Consider the following 26,408-nt stretch of genomic DNA (forward strand, 5'->3'; position numbering starts at 1 on the left):
CCAGCGTGGTCTCCGTTCTGCCGGAACTTCAGGATTCCAGAATGAAACTTGATCTCTGTGGTTGCTTTTGTTCCTTGAAACTTTATTTAAAATCGTAGAAATATCAAAAAATGCAACAAAAATAATCCGCATCACGTGGTGAGTTCCACCAGAACAAACATTTTCATCATGGTTGATAAATACAGGAAGAAAAAAAGCTCCAACTACAAATACCATCAATAATGCAGGATAAATTAAGCGAGACCACAAAGTTTCTGTTGTTCAATTTTGCAGAATAACACAATTATATAAAAACATTTATACGAAATACACTATTGTAGGACAAACACTAAGCATGGCTAAGTGTGTGTGTGTGTGTGTGTGCTTTAATTCCAAAGTTAAAAGTGTTTCATTATGGTGCATAGATGAGATTGAATGATTACAGTTTTTATTGTAAAAATTTACATTCAGGTTTACATTATTACTGTTTTTAACTGACTTTACGGCTCATCGATACAGCATGCTACCAACATGCAACAGGTAGAAATGTTAAAAATTAAAAAGGTACATGAATAACAGGATTCTTGTTATATTTTATGACATGAAATTTACAATAAATCAGCTTTTATTTATTTTTTTGTGGATCAATACTTTATTGTGAAATTTATTACTACAATAAGAGCTTCGCAGGTAAAAGATAAATAATTTCCTGATTGTTCCAGAACTCAGACAGTCGGAGGTTTTAAAGACCAAAAACAAACTATTTACAGGAAGCAGAAAAAAATAAAAACTTTATTAAAATCACAGAAAAAAGCTCATTTTCTAACAACTGGTCAGACTAAATACATTTTTACACGTCGGTTCTTCTGAACGGCTCGTCGCGACGCTCCCCGGAAGGTTTAGGAAAACCTGCCGCGACAGAAAAACACCTTTTTCCTCCTGAATAAAACCTGAACAGGAGACTGGTCTTCAGTTTTCCGGGTTTTCCTGAACGTCACACAGCTGGAGCTTCAGGCCCGCCGGTCGTACTCGCTGATCTTCTTCTTGATGTGGGACAGTTTGGATCGCAGGTACCTGGACTTCTTCTTCATGGCCTGATAATCTGCAGACTGCAGAAGAACGCAGACATGAGACCTGGAGGACCCGGACCAGCGAGGTCCGCTTCTAAAACCCTTCTGGATCCATTAAACCCAGATTCAGCCCAAACCCCCCGCTAAACCTGATCCCAGTCCCGTAGACCGTCTCAGGACCAGATCCAGACCAGAGTCCTGTAGACGTCTCAGGACCAGATCCCAGTCCCATAGACCGTCTCAGGACCAGATCCAGACCAGAGTCCCGTAGACCGTCTCAGGACCAGATCCAGACCAGAGTCCCGTAGACCGTCTCAGGACCAGATCCAGACCAGAGTCCCGTAGACCGTCTCAGGACCAGATCCAGACCAGAGTCCCGTAGACCGTCTCAGGACCAGATCCAGACCAGAGTCCCGTAGACCGTCTCAGGACCAGATCCAGACCAGAGTCCCGTAGACCGTCTCAGGACCAGATCCAGACCAGAGTCCCGTAGACCGTCTCAGGACCAGATCCAGACCAGAGTCCCGTAGACCGTCTCAGGACCAGATCCAGACCAGAGTCCCGTAGACCGTCTCAGGACCAGATCCAGACCAGAGGAGGTGTTTCATGAGGACGGAGGTTCTCACCTTCTTCAGGTTCTTCAGCTTGTTGTACTCATTCAAGGCGTCCTGGAACAGAAACCACATGATCAGGTCTCTGAGAAGCAACTCAGTCTGGACCGCTTCTTGACTGTTTCAGGACCCTCGGCCGGATCCTGGGCCGGGTCCTGGTCCAGGTTTACTTTCCTTGCAGCTGCATCAGTAAAACCTGGAAGTGGTTCAGTTTTTGATGGACCCTTCCGGACCAGCTGAACTCACCAGGAACTGTGGACTGCCCTCGGGGTGCCGGTCCAGTTCTCTGTCCAGGTCGGCCAGGTCCTGGTTGATCTGGTCCAGCTCCACCTGCAGGCCCTTGTACTCCAGGTGATCCCGGTCGAACTCCATCTTGTAGCTCAGACGCTCCTGCTCGTCTACGATGGGCGGAAACAGGCTGCAGAGCAGAACCAGAACCATCAGAACCAGAACCAGGCGGATAGGCACCACTTCTGATCCAGAACTTAACTCACACACTGAAGTCCTGGTCCTCCAGGTCGTCTCCAGACTCTAGACCAGGGTCGTAGTCCCTCATCCTGGACTTCATCCCCCCCACCGAGCTGCTGATGTCCCTGCAAGCACCCGGAGGTTTTAGTGAGTTCTGAAAGTTCTCCCTGATGGAACCGACCCGGTTCTGCCCTCCAAGCCGCTGGAAGGAACTTTCAATCCTCACATTTTATCGTTTCTATTTTAGACATTTTAATGCTTTCATGTTTCAAACGAAGCCCTCTGATTGGTCGGAAAGTTGTTACAATTTAAATCCTTCAGAAACCTGCGGATCTTACCCCGGCAGGTACAACGGCTTGTTGTGGTCCAGCTGGTCCAGGTAGTCCCTGGACCCCCCGACTTGGTCGTTGTAGTCGTTGACCATCATCTCCGGTTCTCCGGAGACGTTCTTCACCTGCAGAGAGAAGATGAAGCGGTTTAAACGGTTGGAGCAAACGGGACGTTTTGAGGCGTCTGAAAGTCATCTGAGGACATTTCTACGTCCTTCATGTCATCTTCAGGCTTTAATCTGTCTGCTGCGACCAATCAGCAACTTCCGGCGGCTAAAAGTGAAGCTGAAGTGCATAAACCTGCAGTTCCCCCTTCATCCACTAGGGGCTGCAAAACAGAGCAAATCCCCATAGACTCCCATGTTAAAAAGACCAACTTCACAACAGGAATAAACATGTTTACAGCAGGAATAAACATGTTTACAGCCTGGTACAAAAATCCATTTTAGGTTTAATAGGTCAGGTTTACCTTCATGACAACTGTGAGGGGAGTAAATTTTTTTCTAACTTGTCCGTTTAAAAGTAATTTAATCTGGAAGTTTGGCATATTTAGGGGCGTGTCCTTTTGATTGACAGGTACCCGATCTCCCGCTTCAAGTCAGAAGAACGTAGAACAACCGCGGGTTTTAGCCCGCGCTCCACCAGCGCCGACCGGTTCTGCCGGTCCATCCGGAACGTCTGAATGCCTCAGATACCATCACCACCATCAACAGCGGCTCTGAAACCGTTTCAGAGCCGCTGGGAAAAAAAAAAGTCAGGTGAGGAAATGTGAGGAGGATCGCAGGTCGACGTGGAGATAGAAACCAAAGTGACCACACCCAGAAACTACAGACGAAACCAACCTGACGGCTTTCTGGCTCCACTTTCACACACAAACACACTCCTGCATGCACGATTGTATCCACAGAGGGTCCTGACCTGGTCCCGACGGACTGACCTGGTCCCGACCTGGTCCCGACCTGGTCCCGACGGACTGACCTGGTCCCGACCTGGTCCCGACGGACTGACCTGGTCCCGACCTGGTCCCGACGGACTGACCTGGTCCCGACCTGGTCCCGACCTGGTCCCGACCTGGTCCCGACCTGGTCCCGACCTGGTCCCGACCTGGTCCCGACGGACTGACCTGGTCCTGACCTGGTCCCGACCTGGTCCCGACCTGGTCCCGACCTGGTCCCGACGGACTGACCTGGTCCTGACCTGGTCCCGACCTGGTCCCGACGGACTGACCTGGTCCCGACGGACTGACCTGGTCCTGACCTGGTCCTGACCTGGTCCCGACCTGGTCCCGACCTGGTCCCGACGGACTGACCTGGTCCTGACCTGGTCCCGACGGACTGACCTGGTCCCGACGGACTGACCTGGTCCTGACCTGGTCCCGACGGACTGACCTGGTCCCGACGGACTGACCTGGTCCTGACCTGGTCCCGACGGACTGACCTGGTCCCGACGGACTGACCTGGTCCCGACGGACTGACCTGGTCCTGACCTGGTCCTGACCTGGTCCCGACCTGGTCCCGACCTGGTCCTGACCTGGTCCCGACGGACTGACCTGGTCCCGACGGACTGACCTGGTCCCGACGGACTGACCTGGTCCTGACCTGGTCCCGACGGACTGACCTGGTCCTGACCTGGTCCCGACGAACTGACCTGGTCCCGACGGACTGACCTGGTCCTGACCTGGTCCCGACGGACTGACCTGGTCCCGACGGACTGACCTGGTCCCGACCTGGTCCCGACCTGGTCCCGACCTGGTCCCGACGGACTGACCTGGTCCTGACCTGGTCCCGACGGACTGACCTGGTCCCGACGGACTGACCTGGTCCTGACCTGGTCCCGACGGACTGACCTGGTCCTGACCTGGTCCCGACGGACTGACCTGGTCCTGACCTGGTCCCGACGGACTGACCTGGTCCTGACGTGGTCCCGACGGACTGACCTGGTCCCGACGGACTGACCTGGTCCCGACCTGGTCCCGACCTGGTCCTGACCTGGTCCTGACCTGGTCCCGACGGACTGACCTGGTCCTGACCTGGTCCCGACGGACTGACCTGGTCCCGACGGACTGACCTGGTCCTGACCTGGTCCCGACGGACTGACCTGGTCCTGACCTGGTCCCGACGGACTGACCTGGTCCCGACGGACTGACCTGGTCCTGACCTGGTCCCGACGGACTGACCTGGTCCCGACGGACTGACCTGGTCCTGACCTGGTCCCGACGGACTGACCTGGTCCTGACCTGGTCCCGACGGACTGACCTGGTCCCGACGTGGTCCCGACGGACTGACCTGGTCCTGACAGACCAGCAGGAGGGCCGGGGACATGAGGAACCACCGTGTTTCAGTAGCTTTGGTTTATTTCCACCCATCCGTCTGTCTGCAACTTTACACAAAAACCGGAACATCTGGATCCGAAACAGCCAGAACATCACAATGTAGCCAAGAAACTCAACAGATCTAGAATCTGATGGTGGATCCATATGAGATGAATGTGGGACCAGAAAATCTGCTGGAAATGAGCCGATTGGTGGAGGTCTGGTTTTGGTTTTCTACGCGACTATAAAACTACATCATGTACATGCAGACGTGACGTTTCCACGGAGACGTGACGTTTCCACGCAGACGTGACGTTTCCACGCAGACGTGACGTTTTCAGCCTCAGCTGTCAGATTCTGAGGCTAAAATGACGTAAAATGAACGTATGAACAGATGAAGCAGCATGACGACCAACCAGAAGAAGAAAACAGGATTTATTTCTGGCAGAACTTTGGAGAAACAACAGCGATCACCAGGGACCGAACCTTTCCTCATCTTCATCACTCATGTCTTGGCTTCCAGGAGAATAAAAGCCGACTCGACATCTGCTCCTTTAGGAATGTCCGGTCGCGTCGGGCAGGGTGGAACTTTGTCATGAATTATTACATAACGCCACCTTTGTTGGGTTTTTTTTTTTTTACAGAATATTTTCCTCTGCATTAAATATAGTACCATATTTATATAATAAAAATATTCTATAAAATGGACAAATAATTTTCTTGTCCATTTCCTACTGAGGTAAACCTGGTGATAACATGTACGTGTCTATATGACATTTCTGGTTGGGGGGGGGGGGGGGGGGGGGTTGCTGACTAAATATTCCATCCTGACTTATAAATATACGATAAAAGAGCCTCTAAATAGGCGTATACTGTAGTGGACACGTTGCATCGGAGGGTTAAATACACCCCGCCGGCAGATCCAGTGGTGTTCTAGTTCTAAAGTTAATGTGTGTGTGTGTGTGTGTGTGTGTGTGTGTGTGTGTGTGTGTGTGTGTGTGTGTGTTAGTGTGTGTGTGTGTGTGTGTGTGTGTGTGTTTAAAGCTTATTGTAAACAACTGTCCAGATAAAAACTCGTATTTCCACGTTTCAGGTGGCACACCATAAAGTGTTTAAGGTTCCCAGAAACAGGAGTGTCCGTCAGACATTTGCAGGAATGAGAACATTCAAAGTACTTCTAGGAAACTTGGTGTTTACGGAACGTCTGGATGAATCAGCTTCAGACATGATCTCCAGATATGTTTATACACAGGTTTCCATGAAAGACTTTTAACCTCTAAAAGGTTTTTAGTTGGTATTTATCGTTTGTTCAGAGACCCACCCACTCTCCGATGCTGTTACGGCCCCCGCTGAAAACCTTCATCTCCTCCCAGAGGATTCGTTCGTTGCCGTAGCGCCTGATCAGAGAGCGAGTCTTCACCGCAAACACCAGTAAGATGATGAGACCCACAAACACCAGGAAGCCCAGGACAATGGCGATGGCCTGCAGGAGACAGGTTCACGTCAGCATGAGGAGGAACTCCGACTTACAAATAAACATGATATATATTTTCTATATTATACATACATGCATACAGGATAGATACGATGGAGACATAGCGATAATAGGGACATGACGTAGAGATTACGGAGACCTGACGGAGACCTGACAGAGACCTGACAGACATGACGGAGACCTGACAGAGACCTGACAGACATGACGGAGACCTGACGGAGACATGACGGAGACCTGACGGAGACGTGACGGAGACGTGACGGAGACGTGACGGAGACCTGACAGAGACCTGACAGACATGACGGAGACCTGACAGAGACCTGACAGACATGACGGAGACCTGACAGACATGACGGAGACCTGACAGACATGACGGAGACCTGATGGAGACATGACGGAGACCTGACGGAGACATGACGGAGACCTGACGGAGACATGAGGGAGACGTGACGGAGACGTGACGGAGACCTGACGGAGACGTGACGGAGACGTGACGGAGACCTGACGGAGACGTGACGGAGACCTGACAGAGACCTGACAGAGACATGACAGAGACCTGACGGAGACCTGACAGAGACCTGACAGAGACCTGACAGAGACGTGACGGAGACGTGACGGAGACGTGACGGAGACCTGACAGAGACCAGACAGAGACCAGACAGAGACATGACGGAGACATGACGTAGAGATTATGGAGACGTGACGGAGACGTGACGGAGACATGACGGAGACCTGACGGAGACATGACGGAGACCAGACAGAGACATGACGGAGACATGACGGAGACATGACGTAGAGATTACGGAGACGTGACGGAGACGTGACGGAGACCTGACGGAGACCTGACGGAGACATGACGTAGAGATTATGGAGACGTGACGGAGACGTGACGGAGACCTGACGGAGACATGACGGAGACCAGACAGAGACATGACGGAGACATGACGGAGACATGACGTAGAGATTACGGAGACGTGACGGAGACGTGACGGAGACCTGACGGAGACCTGACGGAGACATGACGTAGAGATTATGGAGACGTGACGGAGACGTGACGGAGACATGACAGAGACCTGACAGAGACCTGACAGACATGACGGAGACCTGACGGAGACCTGACAGACATGACGGAGACCTGACGGAGACATGATGGAGACCTGACAGACATGACGGAGACGTGACGTAGAGATTATGGAGACGTGACGGAGACGTGACGGAGACATGATGGAGACATGACGGAGACATGACGGAGACCTGACAGACATGACGGAGACATGACGTAGACATGACGTAGACATGACGTAGAGATTATGGAGACATGACGGAGAGATTATGGAGACGTGACGGAGACCTGACGGAGACCTGACGGACATGACGGAGACCAGACAGAGACCAGACAGAGACCAGACAGAGACCTGACGGACATGACGGAGACCAGACAGAGACCAGACAGAGACCTGACAGAGACCTGACGGAGACATGACGTAGAGATTATGGAGACATGACGGAGACGTGACGGAGACCTGACGGAGACCTGACGGAGACATGACGTAGAGATTATGGAGACCTGACGGAGACATGACGTAGAGATTATGGAGACGTGACGGAGACCTGACGGAGACCTGACGGAGACATGACGTAGAGATTATGGAGACGTGACGGAGACGTCATGGAGACGTGACGGAGACGTCATGGAGACGTGACGGAGACATGACAGAGACATGACAGAGACCTGACGGAGACCTGACGGAGACATGACGGAGACATGACGGAGACATGACGTAAAGATTATGGAGACATGACGGAGACCAGACAGAGACCTGACAGAGACCTGACAGAGACATGACAGAGACATGACGGAGACATGACGGAGACATGACGGAGACCTGACGGAGACCTGACGGAGACATGACGTAGAGATTATGGAGACATGACGGAGACGTGACGGAGACATGACGTAGACGTGACGGAGACGTGACGGAGACGTGACGGAGACCTGACGGAGACCTGACGGAGACCTGACGGAGACCTGACGGAGACATGACGCAGACATGACGTAGAGATTATGGAGACGTGACGGAGACCTGACGGAGACCAGACAGAGACGTGACGGAGACGTGACGGAGACGTGACAGACATGACGGAGACGTGACAGAGACGTGACGGAGACCTGACGGAGACCAGACAGAGACGTGACGGAGACGTGACGGAGACGTGACAGACATGACGGAGACCTGACGGAGACATGACAGAGACCTGACAGAGACCTGACGGAGACATGACGTAGAGATTATGGAGACATGACGGAGACGTGACAGAGACGTGACAGAGACCTGACGGAGACCTGACGGAGACCTGACGGAGACCTGACAGAGACATGACGGAGACATGACAGAGACATGACAGAGACCTGACAGAGACCTGACAGAGACATGACAGAGACATGACAGAGACATGACATAGAGATTATGGAGACCTGACGGAGACCTGACGGAGACATGACAGAGACATGACAGAGACCTGACAGAGACCTGACAGAGACCTGACAGAGACATGACGTAGAGATTATGGAGACATGACGGAGACGTGACAGAGACCTGACAGAGACCTGACAGAGACCTGACAGAGACCTGACAGAGACCTGACAGAGACCTGACGGAGACGTGACAGAGACATGACAGAGACATGACGGAGACATGACAGAGACCTGACAGAGACCTGACAGAGACCTGACAGAGACATGACAGAGACATGACATAGAGATTATGGAGACCTGACGGAGACCTGACGGAGACATGACAGAGACCTGACAGAGACCTGACAGAGACCTGACGTAGAGATTATGGAGACATGACGGAGACCTGACAGAGACCTGACAGAGACATGACAGAGACATGACAGAGACATGACAGAGACATGACAGAGACCTGACAGAGACCTGACAGAGACATGACATAGAGATTATGGAGACCTGACGGAGACATGACAGAGACCTGACAGAGACGTGACAGAGACCTGACGTAGAGATTATGGAGACATGACGGAGACCTGACAGAGACCTGACAGAGACCTGACGGAGACCTGACGGAGACCTGACGGAGACCTGACGTAGAGATTATGGAGACATGACAGAGACGTGACGGAGACATGACAGAGACGTGACGGAGACATGACGGAGACATGACGTAGAGATTATGGAGACATGACGTAGAGATTATGGAGACATGACGGAGACGTGACGGAGACATGACGTAGAGATTATGGAGACATGACAGAGACGTGACGGAGACGTGACGAGACCTGACGGAGACATGACGTAGAGATTATGGAGACATGACAGAGACGTGACGGAGATGTGACGAGACCTGACGGAGACATGACGTAGAGATTATGGAGACATGACAGAGACGTGACGGAGACGTGACGGAGACGTGACGGAGACGTGACGGAGACGTGACGGAGACGTGACATTGACACGACAGATATGAGGACAAGGAGCTGCAGTTGAGCCGAGGACATTATCTGGAGTAAATACAGTATTTCACTTTATTCAAACATTTTGTTTTAAACTCTGAATAATAATGAAAACCTGAACATCGAGACAAAAAACATGAGAAAGATGAAAAAGGAAAAGACGAGGAAATGGGAAAATAAAGGAGATAGTAAATAGAAGAGATAGAAGAGGAGAAAGGGGGAAATGACTCTCACCTCCTGGGGCTCCACCACGCAGTAGTGGTAGAGGTACTGGTTGAGGAAGATACCCTGAGCTTGGTTCTGGTTCTGGTACTGTGCACACAGCTGGTAGATCTGGTTGTACATCATGGATCCGGAGGACTGAGCGGTCGGGTTCACTGCCACCAGGTACACGATGGTGGCGATTAGCATCAGAATAGCTAAGATGGCGCTGATGATGATGGCCGCCAGGTAGAAAGACGTGGAACGGGACGCGGCCTGCCTCGAAATCACCAGGATGAAGATGACCAGTGTGGCGATGAAGGTGATGGCGGCGATGGCGATGATAAAGCCTTTCCCAGTTTTGGGATCCATTTGTGCTCCTCCATAGTTGTAACCATAGGAACCGCTGCCACCCACACCGCCGCTATAAGAGCCGCCGTACGATCCTCCGTACGATCCTCCGTAGGAGCCGCCATAACCTGGAATACCTATTCCACCTCCCATCACGCTCATGTCATAGTCCCAGGCCAAAGTGGAGGCCACACAGGCAAACACAGCCACGCACATGATGACGATGATGATGCAGAGGATCTTCATGACCCCTGGTGGCGAAGTCCAGCGGTAGAAGAGAAGCTCCTTGTTTTGTGGGTAGTAGGACAAGGCCGGGTTGGAGACCAGCTCACTGTGTCGATGTTTGCTGCTGTGTCTGCAGAAGAACAGGAAATGGTTAAATTCGTTTAAAGAGCACCCAATCAGATCTGACACAGCTAACGGACTATATTACACACACACACACACACACACACACACACACACACACACACACACACACACACACACACACCTAACATCTATGGAGACATGATGTAAACCAGGGGTCTCCAACTCCGGTCCTCAAGAGTTTCCATCCTGCAGATTTTAGTGTTTCCCCTCATATTTACAGGCAGATGCAGAAGATGACAAGTTGTTCGAGAACATTTTCATTTAAATCAAGTGCGTTGTAGCAGAGAAACACTAAAACCTACAGGATGGTAGCGCTTGAGGACCAGATTGATGACCGCTGATGTAAAGCATAGAGCATATACAGCACTATTTTACCATTTGATGGAAAACATTAACTCATCTTCTAAACCTGAGGCTAACCGCAGCTAGCTGCTGTTTGGTAAAGTACAGGAAGCTAAACCTTAGGCTAGATGCAGCTAGCTGCTGTTGGATAAGGTACAGGAAGCTAAACCTGAGGCTATCTGAAGCTAGCTGCTGTTGGGTAAGGTACAGGAAGCTAAACCTGAGGCTATCTGAAGCTAGCTGCTGTTAGGTAAAGTACAGGAAGCTAAACCTGAGGCTATATGCAGCTAGCTGCTGTTGGGTCGAGTACAGGAAGGTAAACCTTAGGCTATCTGCAGCTAGCAGCTATTGGGTAAAGTACAGGAAGCTAAACCTTAGGCTATATGCAGCTGGCTGCTGTTGGGTAAAGGAAGCTAAACTTGAGGCTATCTGTAGCTAGGTGATTTTGGATAAAGAAATCTAAACATGATGCTAGCTGAAGCTAGCTGCTGTTGGGTAAAGTAAAGGAAGCTAAACCTGAGGCTATATGCAGCTAGCTGCTGTTGGGTAAGGTACAGGAAGCTAAACCTGAGGCTATATGCAGCTAGCTGCTGCTGGGTAAAGTACAGGAAGCTAAACCTTAGGCTATATGCAGCTGGCTGCTGTTGGGTAAAGGAAGCTAAACTTGAGGCTATCTGTAGCTAGGTGCTTTTGGATAAAGAAATCTAAACCTGAGGCTATCTGAAGCTAGCTGCTGTTGGGTAAGGTACAGGAAGCTAAACCTGAGGCTAGCTGCAGCTAGCTGCTGTTAGGTAAAGTACAGGAAGCTAAACCTGAGGCTATATGCAGCTAGCTGCTGTTGGGTAAAGTACAGGAAGCTAAACCTTAGGCTAACTGCAGCTTGCTGCTGTTAGGTAAAGTACAGGAAGCTAAACCTTAGGCTATATGCAGCTGGCTGCTGTTGGGTAAAGGAAGCTAAACTTGAGGCTATCTGTAGCTAGGTGATTTTGGATAAAGAAATCTAAACATGATGCTAGCTGAAGCTAGCTGCTGTTGGGTAAAGTAAAGGAAGCTAAACCTGAGGCTAGCTGCAGCTAGCTGCTGTTGGGTAAGGTACAGGAAGCTAAACCTGAGGCTAGCTGCAGCTAGCTGCTGTTGGGTAAGGTACAGGAAGCTAAACCTGAGGCTAATTGCAGCTAGCTGCTGTTGGGTAAAGTACAGGAAGCTAAACCTTAGGCTAACTGCAGCTAGCTGCTGTTAGGTAAAGTACAGGAAGCTAAACCTTAGGCTATCTGCAGATAGCTGCTGTTGGGTAAAGTACAGGAAGCTAAACCTTAGGCTATATGCAGCTGGCTGCTGTTGGGTAAAGGAAGCTAACTTGAGGCTATCTGTAGCTAGGTGCTTTTGGATAAAGAAATCTAAACATGATGCTAGCTGAAGCTAGCTGCTGTTGGGTAAAGTAAAGGAAGCTAAACCTGAGGCTAGCTGCAGCTAGCTGCTGTTGAGTAAAGAGAAGTAAGATGGCGATCAAAGTTTAGAAACCATTTCTTTGCTAGTTAGATTCTTTGCAGATAGCTTTTGGTGCAACAAAACGATGCAGAAAATACCACATTATACAAATAACATTTCATGCACATTTTACTGTTTCCATTTGGAAATAAAGTATTTCATTCCATTATGGATGATATCAGGATGATGTGACGACTATCCAACTAATGAATTTTAAAAAACCTGACTAGTCACCATCAAAATATTATACATTATATAATACTAACTATAATTCTCTTAATCTTCTGTACATGGTGGGGTTTTCAAAAGTCTGAGAAACATTTTTTATAATTTAAGATCCAGTTTGTGTCAGATTGGCAAAGCTCTGTCGGTCTTTCCAGGTGAGACTCTTCTTCTCTGAAATGCTCCTTTCAGTCTTATTACTGACCTTTTCCCAGTTAAACCAGTAAATGTTCCATTTGTTTCTCATGTAGGCCTACATTTCAGCCTTTTGTAACTCCTGATGAGTTTCACGGATGTGTTGCAGAAACGTCTCAGTTTCATCTTCTGCCATGTTGTTTATCTAATATGACCTGATGAGATTCTGCTTTTCTTTACATTTGACACAAACTGTTGAAGAATCTGGGTTGCATTGAATTGTGGCTGATCTGCGCACCGCCTGACTGCTGCAGGAAGATTTTCCCAGAATTTCTTCAGATTTCTGATCTAAAGTAAACAGACTGTCAGAATCAGAATAAATGAGTCAACTCACTGTTTGCTGCCACTGGGCGGGTACAGGTTGCTGCTGTGTTTGTGGCGCGGCATGCTGGAACTCTGATGTTCTACCTGCTGAAAGACAAACATTTAGAAATGTGAGAGAAATGTGGAGCAGAGAGGACTGGCAGCACCACATGGAGGAGGATGTAGAAGCAACCTGAACAGAGTGACTTTATCTCACAGCTCTGTCATATAAATGTGACATTTAATGATGAAACGTGTCACTGTTGAATCTTTAAATATTGACCTGTTCAGACCTGCTGCTGTCTGAACTCTAGGTGTGTTTGTGGTGAAACAAACTGCGACTCTACCTGTCTCATAGTTTAAACGTTTCCAAACCTTACATATGAGATAATATTAAATAATTTCCAAATTACCGTTTTATTCCAGCCTGTAAAATGAAAACAAAGTAAAACTAGAAACACAGTGATGTAAGAGAAGCAGGTGAAGCTGACACGCTCGCGCGCCTCACCTGGATCGTCCCAGGTGTCATTTCTCATGAAACTCAGGAAATATTTCACATGGACGCGTTTAACAGAAAAAACAACGTTTCTCATCAGAAACGGACTTCAAGTGTAAAACTGGACCCACCTTTGTGTGAACCCGACCTGAAGAACGAAGCTGGTCTTCAAACACCAACAAACGCAAACAAGCGCGCGACCGACCGCATCTATGCGCGCCTCGCACTCAGGAGGCACAAAGAGACCTACGCCCCAGCAGGTGCATCACGTCACGTGATCACACAGGTCTAACCTGTCCGTTCGTCTTACAGCAAGCACCAGTTCCGGTTCGAAGTATATATATATATATGTATATATATATATATATATATAAATTTTTTTTATTTATATATATATATATATATATATATATATATATATATATATATATATATATATATATATATATATATATATATATATATATTTATATATATATATATATATATTTTTTTTTATTTTTATTTTTTTTTCTATGTCCTTGACAATACCAGAAAGCTGTAACATGTCTTACATCACAGTGAGTGTGACATCATGCTGGTCGCATGTTTTACTCCATTATTTAAACTAGAAATGATTTCTGCTCCAGCTTCATGCTAACATCATTTTAGCTAAATTTCATGTAGAAATGTACAGACACATGGAACTGGGTTTAATGGATGACGAGTTGCTGATACTGGTGATTCATGCAGGTCTGGCAAGATGCTTCCATCCTCCTGTTGTGGTCTGTTTGTCACCTGAAGCATCCAATCAGATTCCAGAGTTGGCCATTGTAACCATGGCTCCTCCTCTAGCTCAGCCCCTTTTAAACAAACCTGAAACCTGACGCTGTTTGGAAAAGATGACCAAACATACCTGAACAGAAACCAGTTCTCCAGGTTCTGTGGGCAGGTTTCAGGAACACCAGCAGCTATTTCAGGAAAATGTTTCAGCTGATTCTGTGGTGGAGCCACAGAAACCAAGACTTAAGCTTTCAGGAGAAGAAACAAACAAAACAGAAACTATCTCCGTACTTCATACTTTACATCATTTCCACTTATTTCTGCTGTTTATCTGCTGTCCTCACCAAACCACCTCCAACATCTGGTCTTCATTCCAGCCATAGAGGATCATTATTTTCCTGCTTTTCTCATCACTTGTTGATCTTTGGCTGCTCCTGATTGGACGTTACCGTCAGTTTAAGCTCTCTGATTGGTGGAAAGTCTGACAGGAAGTGTCTTCATCATCTTGTCCAGGTGAAAATAGAGGTCTCTTAGCAACATGGTGGTGATGGTGATGAAGATGTGATAAATAATGGTGGATTTACCATCTAGAGTCTCTGAATAAACACTACAGGTTGTGTCTGGATTGTAAACCTCCTGGACGGATAGAAACGCTGGAAAACCTCCGTAGACCACCTGGAGGGTCACATGACCATCACAGTTACCACCGTTCCTGAGGTACTGAAGACAGAAGAGATCTGGACGAGTTTTAAGGGCAGATCTAGATAAGAAAAGACGGTGGTCCATGTACGAGTCCCATCCCTCCACACGAGCTCCCTTCTTTTGGAAATATAATTTAACATCTTATTTCCTGGATCAACACGACATTTTGCAGGTGGATTATAATCCTCAACTTCAAACTGGTTTAAATTCATTCTTTTTCTTTATAAACTGGTTTGAAGGTTGAAGCGAAGAAACAAAACAGATTTTAGAGAAAAAAACTTTATTAAAACAAACTGAAGTCAAATAAAACAATCTGTCCTAAAATCCAAAAAAGCAGCAAAAACCAATGAAAACGTTTTTAAAAAACTACAATAATAAAAATTCATCTTCATCAGTCTGATCCAGATGGATGTGGTTGGCGCTGCCGGCGGGATCGAACACGACGCTCTTCAGAATCCAGATGCTGGAAAATCTTCCTCATTTCCAGGAACTCACAGACTGATAAGCAACAAATATAGTAATAATCCGTTCATCTGACCACAGTGGAACCAACGTTTCCTAGGCAACCAGCCGTTTGGGTCCGTCGTCGAGGAAAAGCTCCTGATTGGTTCGTCCATCACTGGTCGTATTCCTGAATCTTCTGCTTGATGTGAGACAGTTTTCCCTTCAGGTACTCACAGCGTTCCCTCTTCTCCACATAACCTGGATCCTGCAGGGAGACACGGATGGAGGGATGGAGGAGGGAGGGGAGAAGATGGAGGGATACAGGGATGGATGGGTGGGTTGATGGTTGAAAAGATAGATGAATGGAAGGATAGATGGTGGGAAGCATAGATAAAGGGAAGGATAGATTAATGGAAAGATAGATGAATGGAAGGATGGATGAATGGAAGGATAGATGGAGGGAAGGATAGATGGATGGAAGGATAGATGGATGGAAGGATAGATGAATGGAAGGATAGATGGATGGAAGGATAGATGAATGGAATGATGGATGAATGGAAGGATAGATGGTTGGAAGGATAGATGAGTAAAGGATAGATGAATGGAAGGATAGTTGAGGGAAGGATAGATGGATGGAAGGAAAGATGAATGGAAGGATAGATGAATGGAAGGATAGATGGTTGGAAGGATAGATGAGTAAAGGATAGATGAATGGAAGGATAGATGAGGGAAGGATAGATGGATGGAAGGAAAGATGAATGGAAGGATAGATGAATGGAAGGATAGATGGTTGGAAGGATAGATGGAGGGTAGGATTGATAACAGATGGATGGAAGGATGGAGGATGGAAGGATAGATGGAGGGAAGGATAGATGAGGGAAGGATAGATAGAGGGAAGGATAGATGAGGGAAGTAAAGATGAATGGAAGGATAGATGGTTGGAAGGATAGATGGAGGGAAGGATAGATTAATGGAAGGATAGATGGTTGGAAGGATAGATGGAGGGTAGGATTGATAACAGATGGATGGAAGGATGGAGGAGGGAAGGATAGATGGAGGGAAGGATAGATGAGGGAAGGATAGATAGAGGGAAGGATAGATGAGGGAAGTAAAGATGAATGGAAGGATAGATGGAGGGTAGGATAGATTAATGGAAGGATAGATGGAGGGTAGGATTGATAACAGATGGATGGAAGGATGGAGGAGGGAAGGATAGATGGAGGGAAGGATGGATAACAGATGGATGGAAGGATGGAGGAGGGAAGGATAGATGGAGGGAAGGATGGATAACAGATGGATGGAAGGATGGAGGAGGGAAGGATAGATGGAGGGAAGGATGGACAAGGATGGACAGATAGATGGAGGGATGGAAGGAGGGATGACAGAAGGATGGAAGTGTAGCTAATAATGACCAAATAAAAACATTGCCGCCATGTTTCCAGGTCAGCTGAGACACACGCGTGTTGCCATTACCGAGGAGACGAACAAAGAATGTTGGAGACTAGCGAATCGCTGCGGGGCTGAAAGACGTGAAAGAAATCTGATCTATAATCAGAAACATATTCTCATAATAAAATCATTTATCAATAATCCAAAATACAGAAGCATGGAGTTCCTGTCCACATCGTGGCGTTCCACGCCGGATCGTGGTAAAATGGGCGAAGTGATGGGAGGAAGATCTAAACGCTCTCCGATGTGTGTGTGTGTGTGTGTGTGTGTGTGTGTGTGTGTGTACTTACAGATTTCTTCCTCTGGTATTCCAGCAGGATGCCATTGATCCGATCCTTCTCCTGAAACAGAAGCGGGACGTTTCTGAGCTGAAGGACGTGTAGTGTGTGTGGACGTGCCGTGTGGACCTGAGCCGTACCATCTGGCTGGACGGCCTGGACGGGAGGTTCCTCATCATCTCGTCCATCTCCTCGAACCTCCTGGCCATGGCCTGGACCTCAGCGTGGAGCTCCTTGTACTCGGCGTGCTGGTCGTTGAACACGGCCCGGTACTGGTCCCGCTGCTCGTCTGAGCAGATGCTGGGATACTTCCTGTGGGGACAGGACAGGAAGGCAGCTGGATATGTGTCTCCGAGACGGTATGAAACGCTGGCGGTGGTCAAGGACAGACGTGGAGAACGACAATCATCACTGTGGCAACCAGAATGAATAACGATCGCAAAGTTCTGTTACAGAAGCTTTACTGGGACGAATGGGACCGGATCGGGCTCGTTGAGTCCTGGGACCGGATCGGGCTCGTTGAGTTCTGGGACCAGGTCAGGCTCGTAAGGTCTCGGGGTTCTGTACTTGGATCAGTACAGTCACCATGTTTCCTTAAGGTAAATATTACTACACAGCATAGTGTAAAAGTTTGTTTCTATGCAGATGATACTTTTACTTCTCTATAAATACTGAAAAACCAATCAGACGATCCGATTGTAAAGACGTCTTAAAGACATAAAGATGTCCAGTACTGGGTCTGGGCTGGGACAGGTTGGTCCTGTTGCGTTTCCACAGCTGACTGCCCCCCCACCCCCACCCCCAACCTGGCAGGCGGGGTATCAGGAACATGAGGAATGTGGACTGACCTGTCCCCAGCCAGACCTCCTGGTGGGAACGTGCCCTAATGGAGTTATCTTTTTCCAAGTCACACAGACCGAGGCTGTCAGTGGATTCATGACTTACGCCACGTAGTCGGCGATGATGATGGGTTTGGGGATGTGTCCGGCCGGGATGTGTCCCTGGAGAATTTCTGGCTCCACTGGCAGCATGGGAGCTGCTAGATGCCGGGTGGAAGCGTCCATGATGTCCGGCTGCATGGTGGGCAGAGGGGTCTGCTGCGAGGATCTGGATGCAGAATCCAGCTGCATGAAGGAAAACCAGCAGTCAGCGTGGACTGGGAATGAAGCGTGTCAGCGAGAAAATCCCAGAAGCTGAGACTTACGACAGGAAGTGGGACTGAAGATCCGATGGTCTTCATCTGGCGGGAGGACACTTGTATTAGACATACTATTACTTTACTACTTCATAGTATTACTTTACTCGATTTTAGTATTCATTCGGTCATTCATTCATTCATTTCCTAAACCGCTTAATCCAATTAAGGGTCACGGGGAATCTGGAGCCTATCCCAGCTGGCTTTGGGTGAAAGGCAGGGTACACCCTGGACAGCTCGCCAGTCCATCGCAGCGATTTTAGTATTACTTTATGTATTTGTAGGATTACTTTACTCTTTCCTAGTATTACTTATTCGTGCCTAGGATTGCTTAACTCTTTCCTGGTATGAACTTACTCCTTCCAAGTATTACTTTACTGTTTCTTCATGTAACTTTACTCTTTCCTCGTATTACTTTACTCTTTCCTCGTATTACTTTACTCTTTCCTAGTATTACTTTACTCCTGGCTAGTATTACTTTATGTATTTGTAGGATTACTTTACTCTTTCCTAGTATTACTTATTCGTGCCTAGGATTGCTTAACTCTTTCCTGGTATGAACTTACTCCTTCCAAGTATTACTTTACTGTTTCTTCATGTAACTTTACTCTTTCCTCGTATTACTTTACTCTTTCCTCGTATTACTTTACTCTTTCCTAGTATTACTTTACTCCTGGCTAGTATTACTTTATGTATTTGTAGGATTACTTTACTCTTTCATAGTATTACTTATTTGTGCCTAAGATTGCTTAACTCTTTCATAGTATTACTTTACTCCTTCCGAGGATTAATTTACTCTTTTTTAGTATTATTTATTTATTTGTAGTAATACTTTACTCCTTTCTGGTATTACTTTATGTATTTGTAGGATTACTTTCCTCTTTCCTAGTATTACTTTACTCGTAACTTGGATTACTTTACTCTTTCTTAGTATTACCTTACTCCTTCCTAGTATTACTTTATGTATTTGTGGGATTACTTTACTCTTTCCTAGTATTACTTTAGTCATCCATATTACTTTACTCCTTTTGAGTTTTACTTTACGTATTTTTGGGATTGCTTTACTCTTTCCTTGTATTACTTTATTCTTTCCTATCATTACTTTACTCTTTTGTAGTATTTTTTTTTTTTTTTTTTTACTATTTCCTAGGATCACTTTCCTTAATCCTAGTATTACTTTAATCCTTCCTAGTATTACCTTACTCCTTCCTAGTATTACTTTATGTATTTGTGGGATTACTTTACTCTTTCCAAGTATTTACTCTTTCCTAGTATTACTTTACTCTTTCCTAGTATTACTTTACTATTTCCTAGGATCACTTTACTTAATCCTAGTATTACTTTACTCCTTACTAGTATTACTTTATGTATTTGTGGGATTACTTTACTCTTTCCTAGTATTACTTTAGTCATCCATATTACTTTACTCCTTTTGAGTTTTACTTTACGTATTTTTGGGATTACTTTATTCTTTCCTAGTATTACTTTACTCTTTCCTATCATTACTTTACTATTTCCTAGGATCACTTTACTCCTTCCTAGTATAACTTTACTCATTATTATTACTTTACTTGTTTCTAGGATTACTTGTTTCTAGAATTACTGTTCTAAAAGCCAACATTTCCAGAAACACGGCGCAGCAGCCTTGCTGCGTTTGATGTGTTTGATTGATCATGATGTGATCAGTGATATAGAAATAATTGATCATGTTGGAGTCAGACCTCCTGCGCGAGCCCCTCCCTCCTCATCCTCGCTGCTTCGTGCCGCCACAGTTTCAGACAGACTGCTGTGCTGATGAAGTAGAGCACCATGGTGGTGAAGAGGAAGATGATGGCTGCCGTCTGGCCGGCCTCCGTTCTGCAGAACGCACCATTTGCTGGGTTATTGAAGACCGGCGTGTAGCACAGCCCCCCCCGCGTCGTGTCACTCACGTAGACAAACCCTGCTGCCATGTAGAGCAGGGCCAGCACCAGGTTGATGGAGCACTCTGTGAGGGGCCACCAGGACGAGTCTAGGAGGATGGCTCTGTAGTACAGGGTCATCCCAAGAACCACCAGGATAACCGTCACAATCCACGCCAACCCGGCGACCACCAGGACGAACGGCGTCTTCGGACCGGTGTAGGGACTGCCCCCCTGCCCAAACGCTCCCCCTCCATACAGCTGTGGCTGGGAGTATCCGAACCTGTTGTACCACTCGCTGTCCTTATGAACGTAGGCGCAGACGCAGGCGAACACAGTGGCTCCAAGGAGCAGCTGAACGCACCCCAGGATCCTAAGGAGCCCGGCCCAAGACTTCATGTAGGCGTAGCGCTGGTGGTACTCCTCCACCCGCTCCTGGTAGGTCCGGGAGGACAGGTTACTTGGAACGGTGGAAGCCAGGTCTGGAGCTTCCGCCCCCAGCAGAAGTCCATCCCGCTCCTTCTGGGACGTGTAGCTTCCTCCAGAGCCCCCGTAGGGGTCCCGGTAGGACCCAGGGAGCGATGGAGACGGTGGGGCGGAGTGGGGGGGTGAGCAGGGGACTCCCGCTGTGGTGTGACAGGCGGCGCTCTTTCTGGAGGAGGGGGTTGGGGAGTCAGGTGGGTGAGGGATGGACCACCCCTTGCTGCCATGGTTACCGCTGTTTCCACGGAAGAAGTTCTTGACAGAGTCTGGGATAAAGCGGTGGACGGGTTTGATGTCCATGGCATCACAGTCTTCCTCCGCAGGCTCGGCGTCGCTGGGGGGGTAGAAGGTCTCGGGTCCGACCGCTGCCTGCTCCGGCAGCGGGGGAGGGGGGAGCGGGTCTAGGCTGACGGAAGGCAGCGATCCATGTAAGGGTGGCGGCGATGGGGGCAGGTCAGGGACCTGGTCGTAGAGCGGTTCCACCCTCACCCGGTCGAACCTGGAGACAGACGTCATCTCTCCAAACGACAAACAGATCTGGTGGAAACAAACACATGGTGACATCATCGCTTTCTTCCCACCGGACATGATGTCAGAAGAAGTCTGGGGAGGTCAGAGTCCAGATCTGGTCCTGACTGCAGGAACCAGACCAGCTGGAGGAGGACCAGGTCTCAGTGTGGTCCAGAGTCCAGACCTGGTCCTGACTGCAGGAACCAGACCTGGTTCTGACTGATGACATCATCCAGACTGATGACATCATTGACACTGATTGGTCAGCATGTCCCGGCTGCTACCAAACCTCTTTAACACCGTTAATCTGTTTTGTTGTTGTTTATCTGAAACTGTTCTTTAAATTAAAAAAACAATAAAATCATTTGGTTTATTTATAAGAATAAAAAAAACTGTTAAAGAAAAAGCAAAATCTGCTTAAAAGTTAGACTGACAGAAAAAAGCTGCAAATATTCAGCGACAGATTTCTAAAAGTTGGATGTTTACTTCAGATGCTTTATTTACAATTTTACATGTTTGTAAAACAACAACAAAAACATTTTCTGGCCAACTCCCTCGATTCTGTGTTCCAGTAAACAAAGAGGCCAGTAAACAAACAGTCCAAATGATCAGAATAAAAGCAGGAAACTTGTTGCTTTATGATCCATCACAACACATGAAGCAGAAGATTTACTTTTTCTGCAGGTCTAATGTCTGTCCAAATGGATCAGTTCTGACTCAGTTCTGGATCAGGATCAGTTGTGGGATCGGGACCAGGTGTGGACCAGTTGGACCACCAGGACGCATCCAGGGTGTTGGACAGCAGCAGGAGTTCCAGTGAAGATCAGAGTTTCTACCTACCTGCAGATGAACAGGTGTTCCGCGGCGCGCGCTGCCCGCTCGCTCTCACCCTGATCCGGGCCAAGTCACCAGAGAGGATCGGGCTTTTTGTGGGGACAGGAAACCGATCCCGGGAGTCCGCCTCTCCCAAACTCACCTGTCCAGTCTGATCAGCTTCATGATGCCTTCACTGCCTCCCCCAGCGTCCGACTTCTCAGCTTCCGGCTCTTCATGACGCTCAGACGGAAATCCCGGATTTCTGTCGCAGGTAGAGGACCCCGGAGTCCACCTGAGACAGAAAACAGAAATGTTTCCCTTCATGTCGCTTCTGAAACCTTTTGTGTTTCTAATGATGGAAGTTTGGTAGAAGTACAAAGTATAGTACTGAAGAAATACTTCACCTGTCTGCCAGACCGCCAGACATGTTTGTCACATATAAGTCCAGCCAGGTCTCACTGGGCCACACTGGTCTTACTGGGTCTTATCGGGTTCCACCAGTCCCAAACCAGTCCCCAATCAGTCCCAAACCAGCCCCCAACCAGTCCTAAACCAGTCCCCAATCAGTCCCAAACCAGTCCCCAACCAGTCCTAAACCAGTCCCAAACCAGTCCCCAATCAGTCCCAAACCAGTCCCCAACCAGTCCTAAACCAGTCCCAAACCAGTCCCCAATCAGTCCCAAACCAGTCCCCAACCAGTCCTAAACCAGTCCCCAATCAGTCCCAAACCAGTCCCCAACCAGTCCCCAACCAGTCCCCAACCAGTCCTAAACCAGTCCCCAATCAGTCCCAAACCAGTCCCCAACCAGTCCTAAACCAGTCCCAAACCAGTCCCCAATCAGTCCCAAACCAGTCCCCAACCAGTCCTAAACCAGTCCCAAACCAGTCCCCAATCAGTCCCAAACCAGTCCCCAACCAGTCCTAAACCAGTCCCCAATCAGTCCCCAACCAGTCCCCAACCAGTCCCAAACCAGTCCCCAACCAGTCCCAAACCAGTCCCCAACCAGTCCCAAACCAGTCCACAACCACTCTCCAGTTACTGCAGGCGTCCAGAAGGTGGCAGCAGAGGCGCGTGCATGAGTCAGGTGGAAGAAGTCTGTTCTGGTGGAAAATATTCATGTGAATTAATAAAGTTTTATATTTGATGTGGATAAAAAACAAACATCCATCCAGTCAGATGGCAGAAATATGATCAGAGGTAAACCTTTAATCCAGTTTCCATATTTTATCTTTATTAAAACCTCTTATAGAAAGTAAGGAAGACGTTCTCCACGGTGCTCTCCTTCATCTTCATGTTCTTGGTGCTTTGAGACATCTGGGAACGTTTGGGGACATCTGGGAACATCTGGGAACATCTGGGAACATCTGGGGACATCTGGGGACATCTGGGAACATCTGGGGACATCTGGGAACATCTGGGGACATCTGGGAACATCTGGGGACATCTGGGGACATCTGGGGACATCTGAGGGATGATGATGTTATTTATCTTTCTGTCTGACAGGAAAACATGACGCCAACATGATATAAGAGGAAAATGGAAAATTAATAATTAAATGAATTTATTTGAATAAAACAAATTTAAACTAAGATGATTTAAAAAAAAAACCCCAAAACAGATCTCCTGCTGAGAATGACTCAGCAACTTAAACATTCGTGTTGGACCTAAAACTCAGTTCAGTCTGGTTTCAGTAATATTTGCCTCTAAACTTCCAGATGAAGAAGAAACGATGATTTTTCATCCCATCTGACCAGTTGAGAACTGGTTTTAGCAACATTAGTAACCTTCTACTGAGACTAAAATCTGACCAGTTGAGAAATGGTTTTAGCAACATTAGTAACCTTCTACTGAGACTAAAATCTGACCAGTTGAGAACTGGTTTTAGCAACATTAGTAACCTTCTACTGAGACTAAAATCTGACCAGTTGAGAACTGGTTTTAGCAACATTAGTAACCTTCTACTGAGACTAAAATCTGACCAGTTGAGAACTGGTTTTAGCAACATTAGTAACCTTCTACTGAGACTAAAATCTGACCAGTTGAGAACTGGTTTTAGCAACATTAGTAACCTTCTACTGAGACTAAAATCTGACCAGTTGAGAACTGGTTTTAGCAACATTAGTAACCTTCTACTGAGACTAAAATCTGACCAGTTGAGAAATGGTTTTAGCAACATTAGTAACCTTCTACTGAGACTAAAATCTGACCAGTTGAGAACTGGTTTTAGCAACATTAGTAACCTTCTACTGAGACTAAAATCTGACCAGTTGAGAACTGGTTTTAGCAACATTAGTAACCTTCTACTGAGACTAAAATCTGACCAGTTGAGAACTGGTTTTAGCAACATTAGTAACCTTCTACTGAGACTAAAATCTGACCACTTGAGAACTGGTTTGAGCAACATTAGTAACCTTCTACTGAGACTAAAATCTGACCAGTTGAGAAATGGTTTTAGCAACATTAGTAACCTTCTACTGAGACTAAAATCTGACCACTTGAGAACTGGTTTTAGCAACATTAGTAACCTTCTACTGAGACTAAAATCTGACCACTTGAGAACTGGTTTTAGCAACATTAGTAACCTTCTACTCAGAATCAGAATCAGAATCAGAATAAATTTTATTGCCATTGTCAGTGAGTTACAAAATTCACAAACTAGGAACTTGCTTCGATGCTAATGTGCAACATATAACATTAATAAAGTAATAGTATAAAAGAAAGAATATTAGTTATGATAAAAAAATACTTTAAAAATGTAATATAAAATAAAAGGGCATACAAAGGAAATAAGTATATCAAGTAAAAAAAAAAAAAAAAAAAGTGCAAGTAGAAAGATGATACTAGTATGAAAGATAAAGTGACAGGTGTAAAGTGACCATGTGATAAGTTCAATGTTTTATAAAGTGTTCATGAGTCCAACGGCAGAGGGAAAGAAACTGTTCTTGTGGCGTGAGGTTCTGGTCCGGATGGACCGTAGCCTCCTGCCCGAGGGGAGTGGTTCAAAAAGTCTGTGTCCAGGGTGAGAAGGGTCAGCTGCTATCCGACCTGCACGCCCCCGAGTCCTGGAGACGTACAGGTCCTGGAGAGATGGAAGGCTGCAGCCAATCACCTTCTCAGCAGAGCGCACAATGCGCCGCAGTCTGTGTCTGTCCCTGACCGTGGCTCCAGCGTACCACACGGTGATGGAGGAGGTGAGGATGGACTCAATGACGGCCGTGTAGAACTGCACCATCATCTGGGCCGGCAGCTTGGCTTTCTACAGCTGCCGAAGAAAGTACATCCAGTACATAGTACTGAGACTAAAATCTGACCACTTGAGAACTGGTTTTAGCAACATTGGTAACCTTCTACTGGGAATATATCTGACCAGTTGAGAACTGGTTTTAGCAACGTTTCACCCAGCGATCTGACTGGTAACAACCGATTCTGAAGGTAATTAGATGAGAATCTCTTCTGTTTTACTTGGATCTGCTTTCAGGTTGCGGTGGGTTCCAGTAGTCTGAATGGGTCGCGGTATTGACCCGGTTCTGTCTCCTCTATACACCCAACCAGCAGGGACAAAAGACCCCAGTAGCCTGGCACAGATCCCGCTGTAGTCAGGAGCTTTTTGGGCCACCTGCACCCCCAGGGCAGTTTATTTGGGGCATCCCGGACCTCCAGGACTTTTCTTTTTTTCTCTCTTTGGAAAATATTGACACTCCCTGAGCTCTCAATCCTGCAGCATTGATTTGAGCTTAAGCACGATGCCTTCACCCTGAGCAGAGCTGCTCCATCGTATTGGCGTGATTAATTAAAAAGAAAATAGTTTTTAGCATGGCTGGCTGCACAGAGAGGCAGCCGCGGTAGGACGGAGGGGGGAGAAGAGGCTGCAGGGTGAAGGGAGGTGTATGAAAAACATTAACCCACAATGCACTGCAGAGTTTTGACAGATTCCTGCTCCGGGGCCACTGAATTTATGACCCATTACTCCGCCGGGCCAGGATCTAGTTGGTGCATTATGTTCCATGTCATCTGCCATTAGTTGCGCTCTGACTGACATGCACTGAGAGAGCCACCGGATGGCTGACCGGGCCGGCGGGGCGAGCCCGGCCCAAAATGCAGCCTGATTTTTTTTCTCCGTGTGCATGTTGTTGGGTTGATGGACAAAAGCCAACCTCCAG

General features: G+C 47.4%; 2 protein-coding genes across 2 annotated transcripts; both read right to left on the bottom strand.

Annotated features, from left to right (window-relative positions):
• Window positions 1-989: 989 nt before the first annotated feature.
• On the bottom strand, window positions 990-13,295 carry oclnb (occludin b; the record flags this gene model as incomplete). The annotated part of the gene is made up of 8 exons (XM_079251181.1): window positions 990-1,088; window positions 1,676-1,717; window positions 1,907-2,078; window positions 2,155-2,253; window positions 2,467-2,582; window positions 6,090-6,251; window positions 9,972-10,644; window positions 13,243-13,295. 8 exons carry the CDS (start codon window positions 13,293-13,295, stop codon window positions 990-992), a joined length of 1,416 nt encoding a protein of 471 aa, XP_079107307.1.
• A 2,492-nt stretch (window positions 13,296-15,787) lies between these two features.
• On the bottom strand, window positions 15,788-21,437 carry marveld2b (MARVEL domain containing 2b; the record flags this gene model as incomplete). The annotated part of the gene is made up of 6 exons (XM_079251182.1): window positions 15,788-15,880; window positions 17,355-17,405; window positions 17,483-17,654; window positions 18,288-18,466; window positions 18,547-18,582; window positions 20,259-21,437. The coding sequence occupies 6 exons, from the start codon at window positions 21,435-21,437 to the stop codon at window positions 15,788-15,790; spliced, it is 1,710 nt and encodes a 569-aa protein (XP_079107308.1).
• Between the last annotated feature and the right edge of the window lie 4,971 nt (window positions 21,438-26,408).

This window comes from Telmatherina bonti, assembly GCF_933228915.1.
Source record: "Telmatherina bonti genome assembly, chromosome: 13".
Taxonomy (NCBI): Eukaryota; Metazoa; Chordata; class Actinopteri; order Atheriniformes; family Telmatherinidae; genus Telmatherina; species Telmatherina bonti.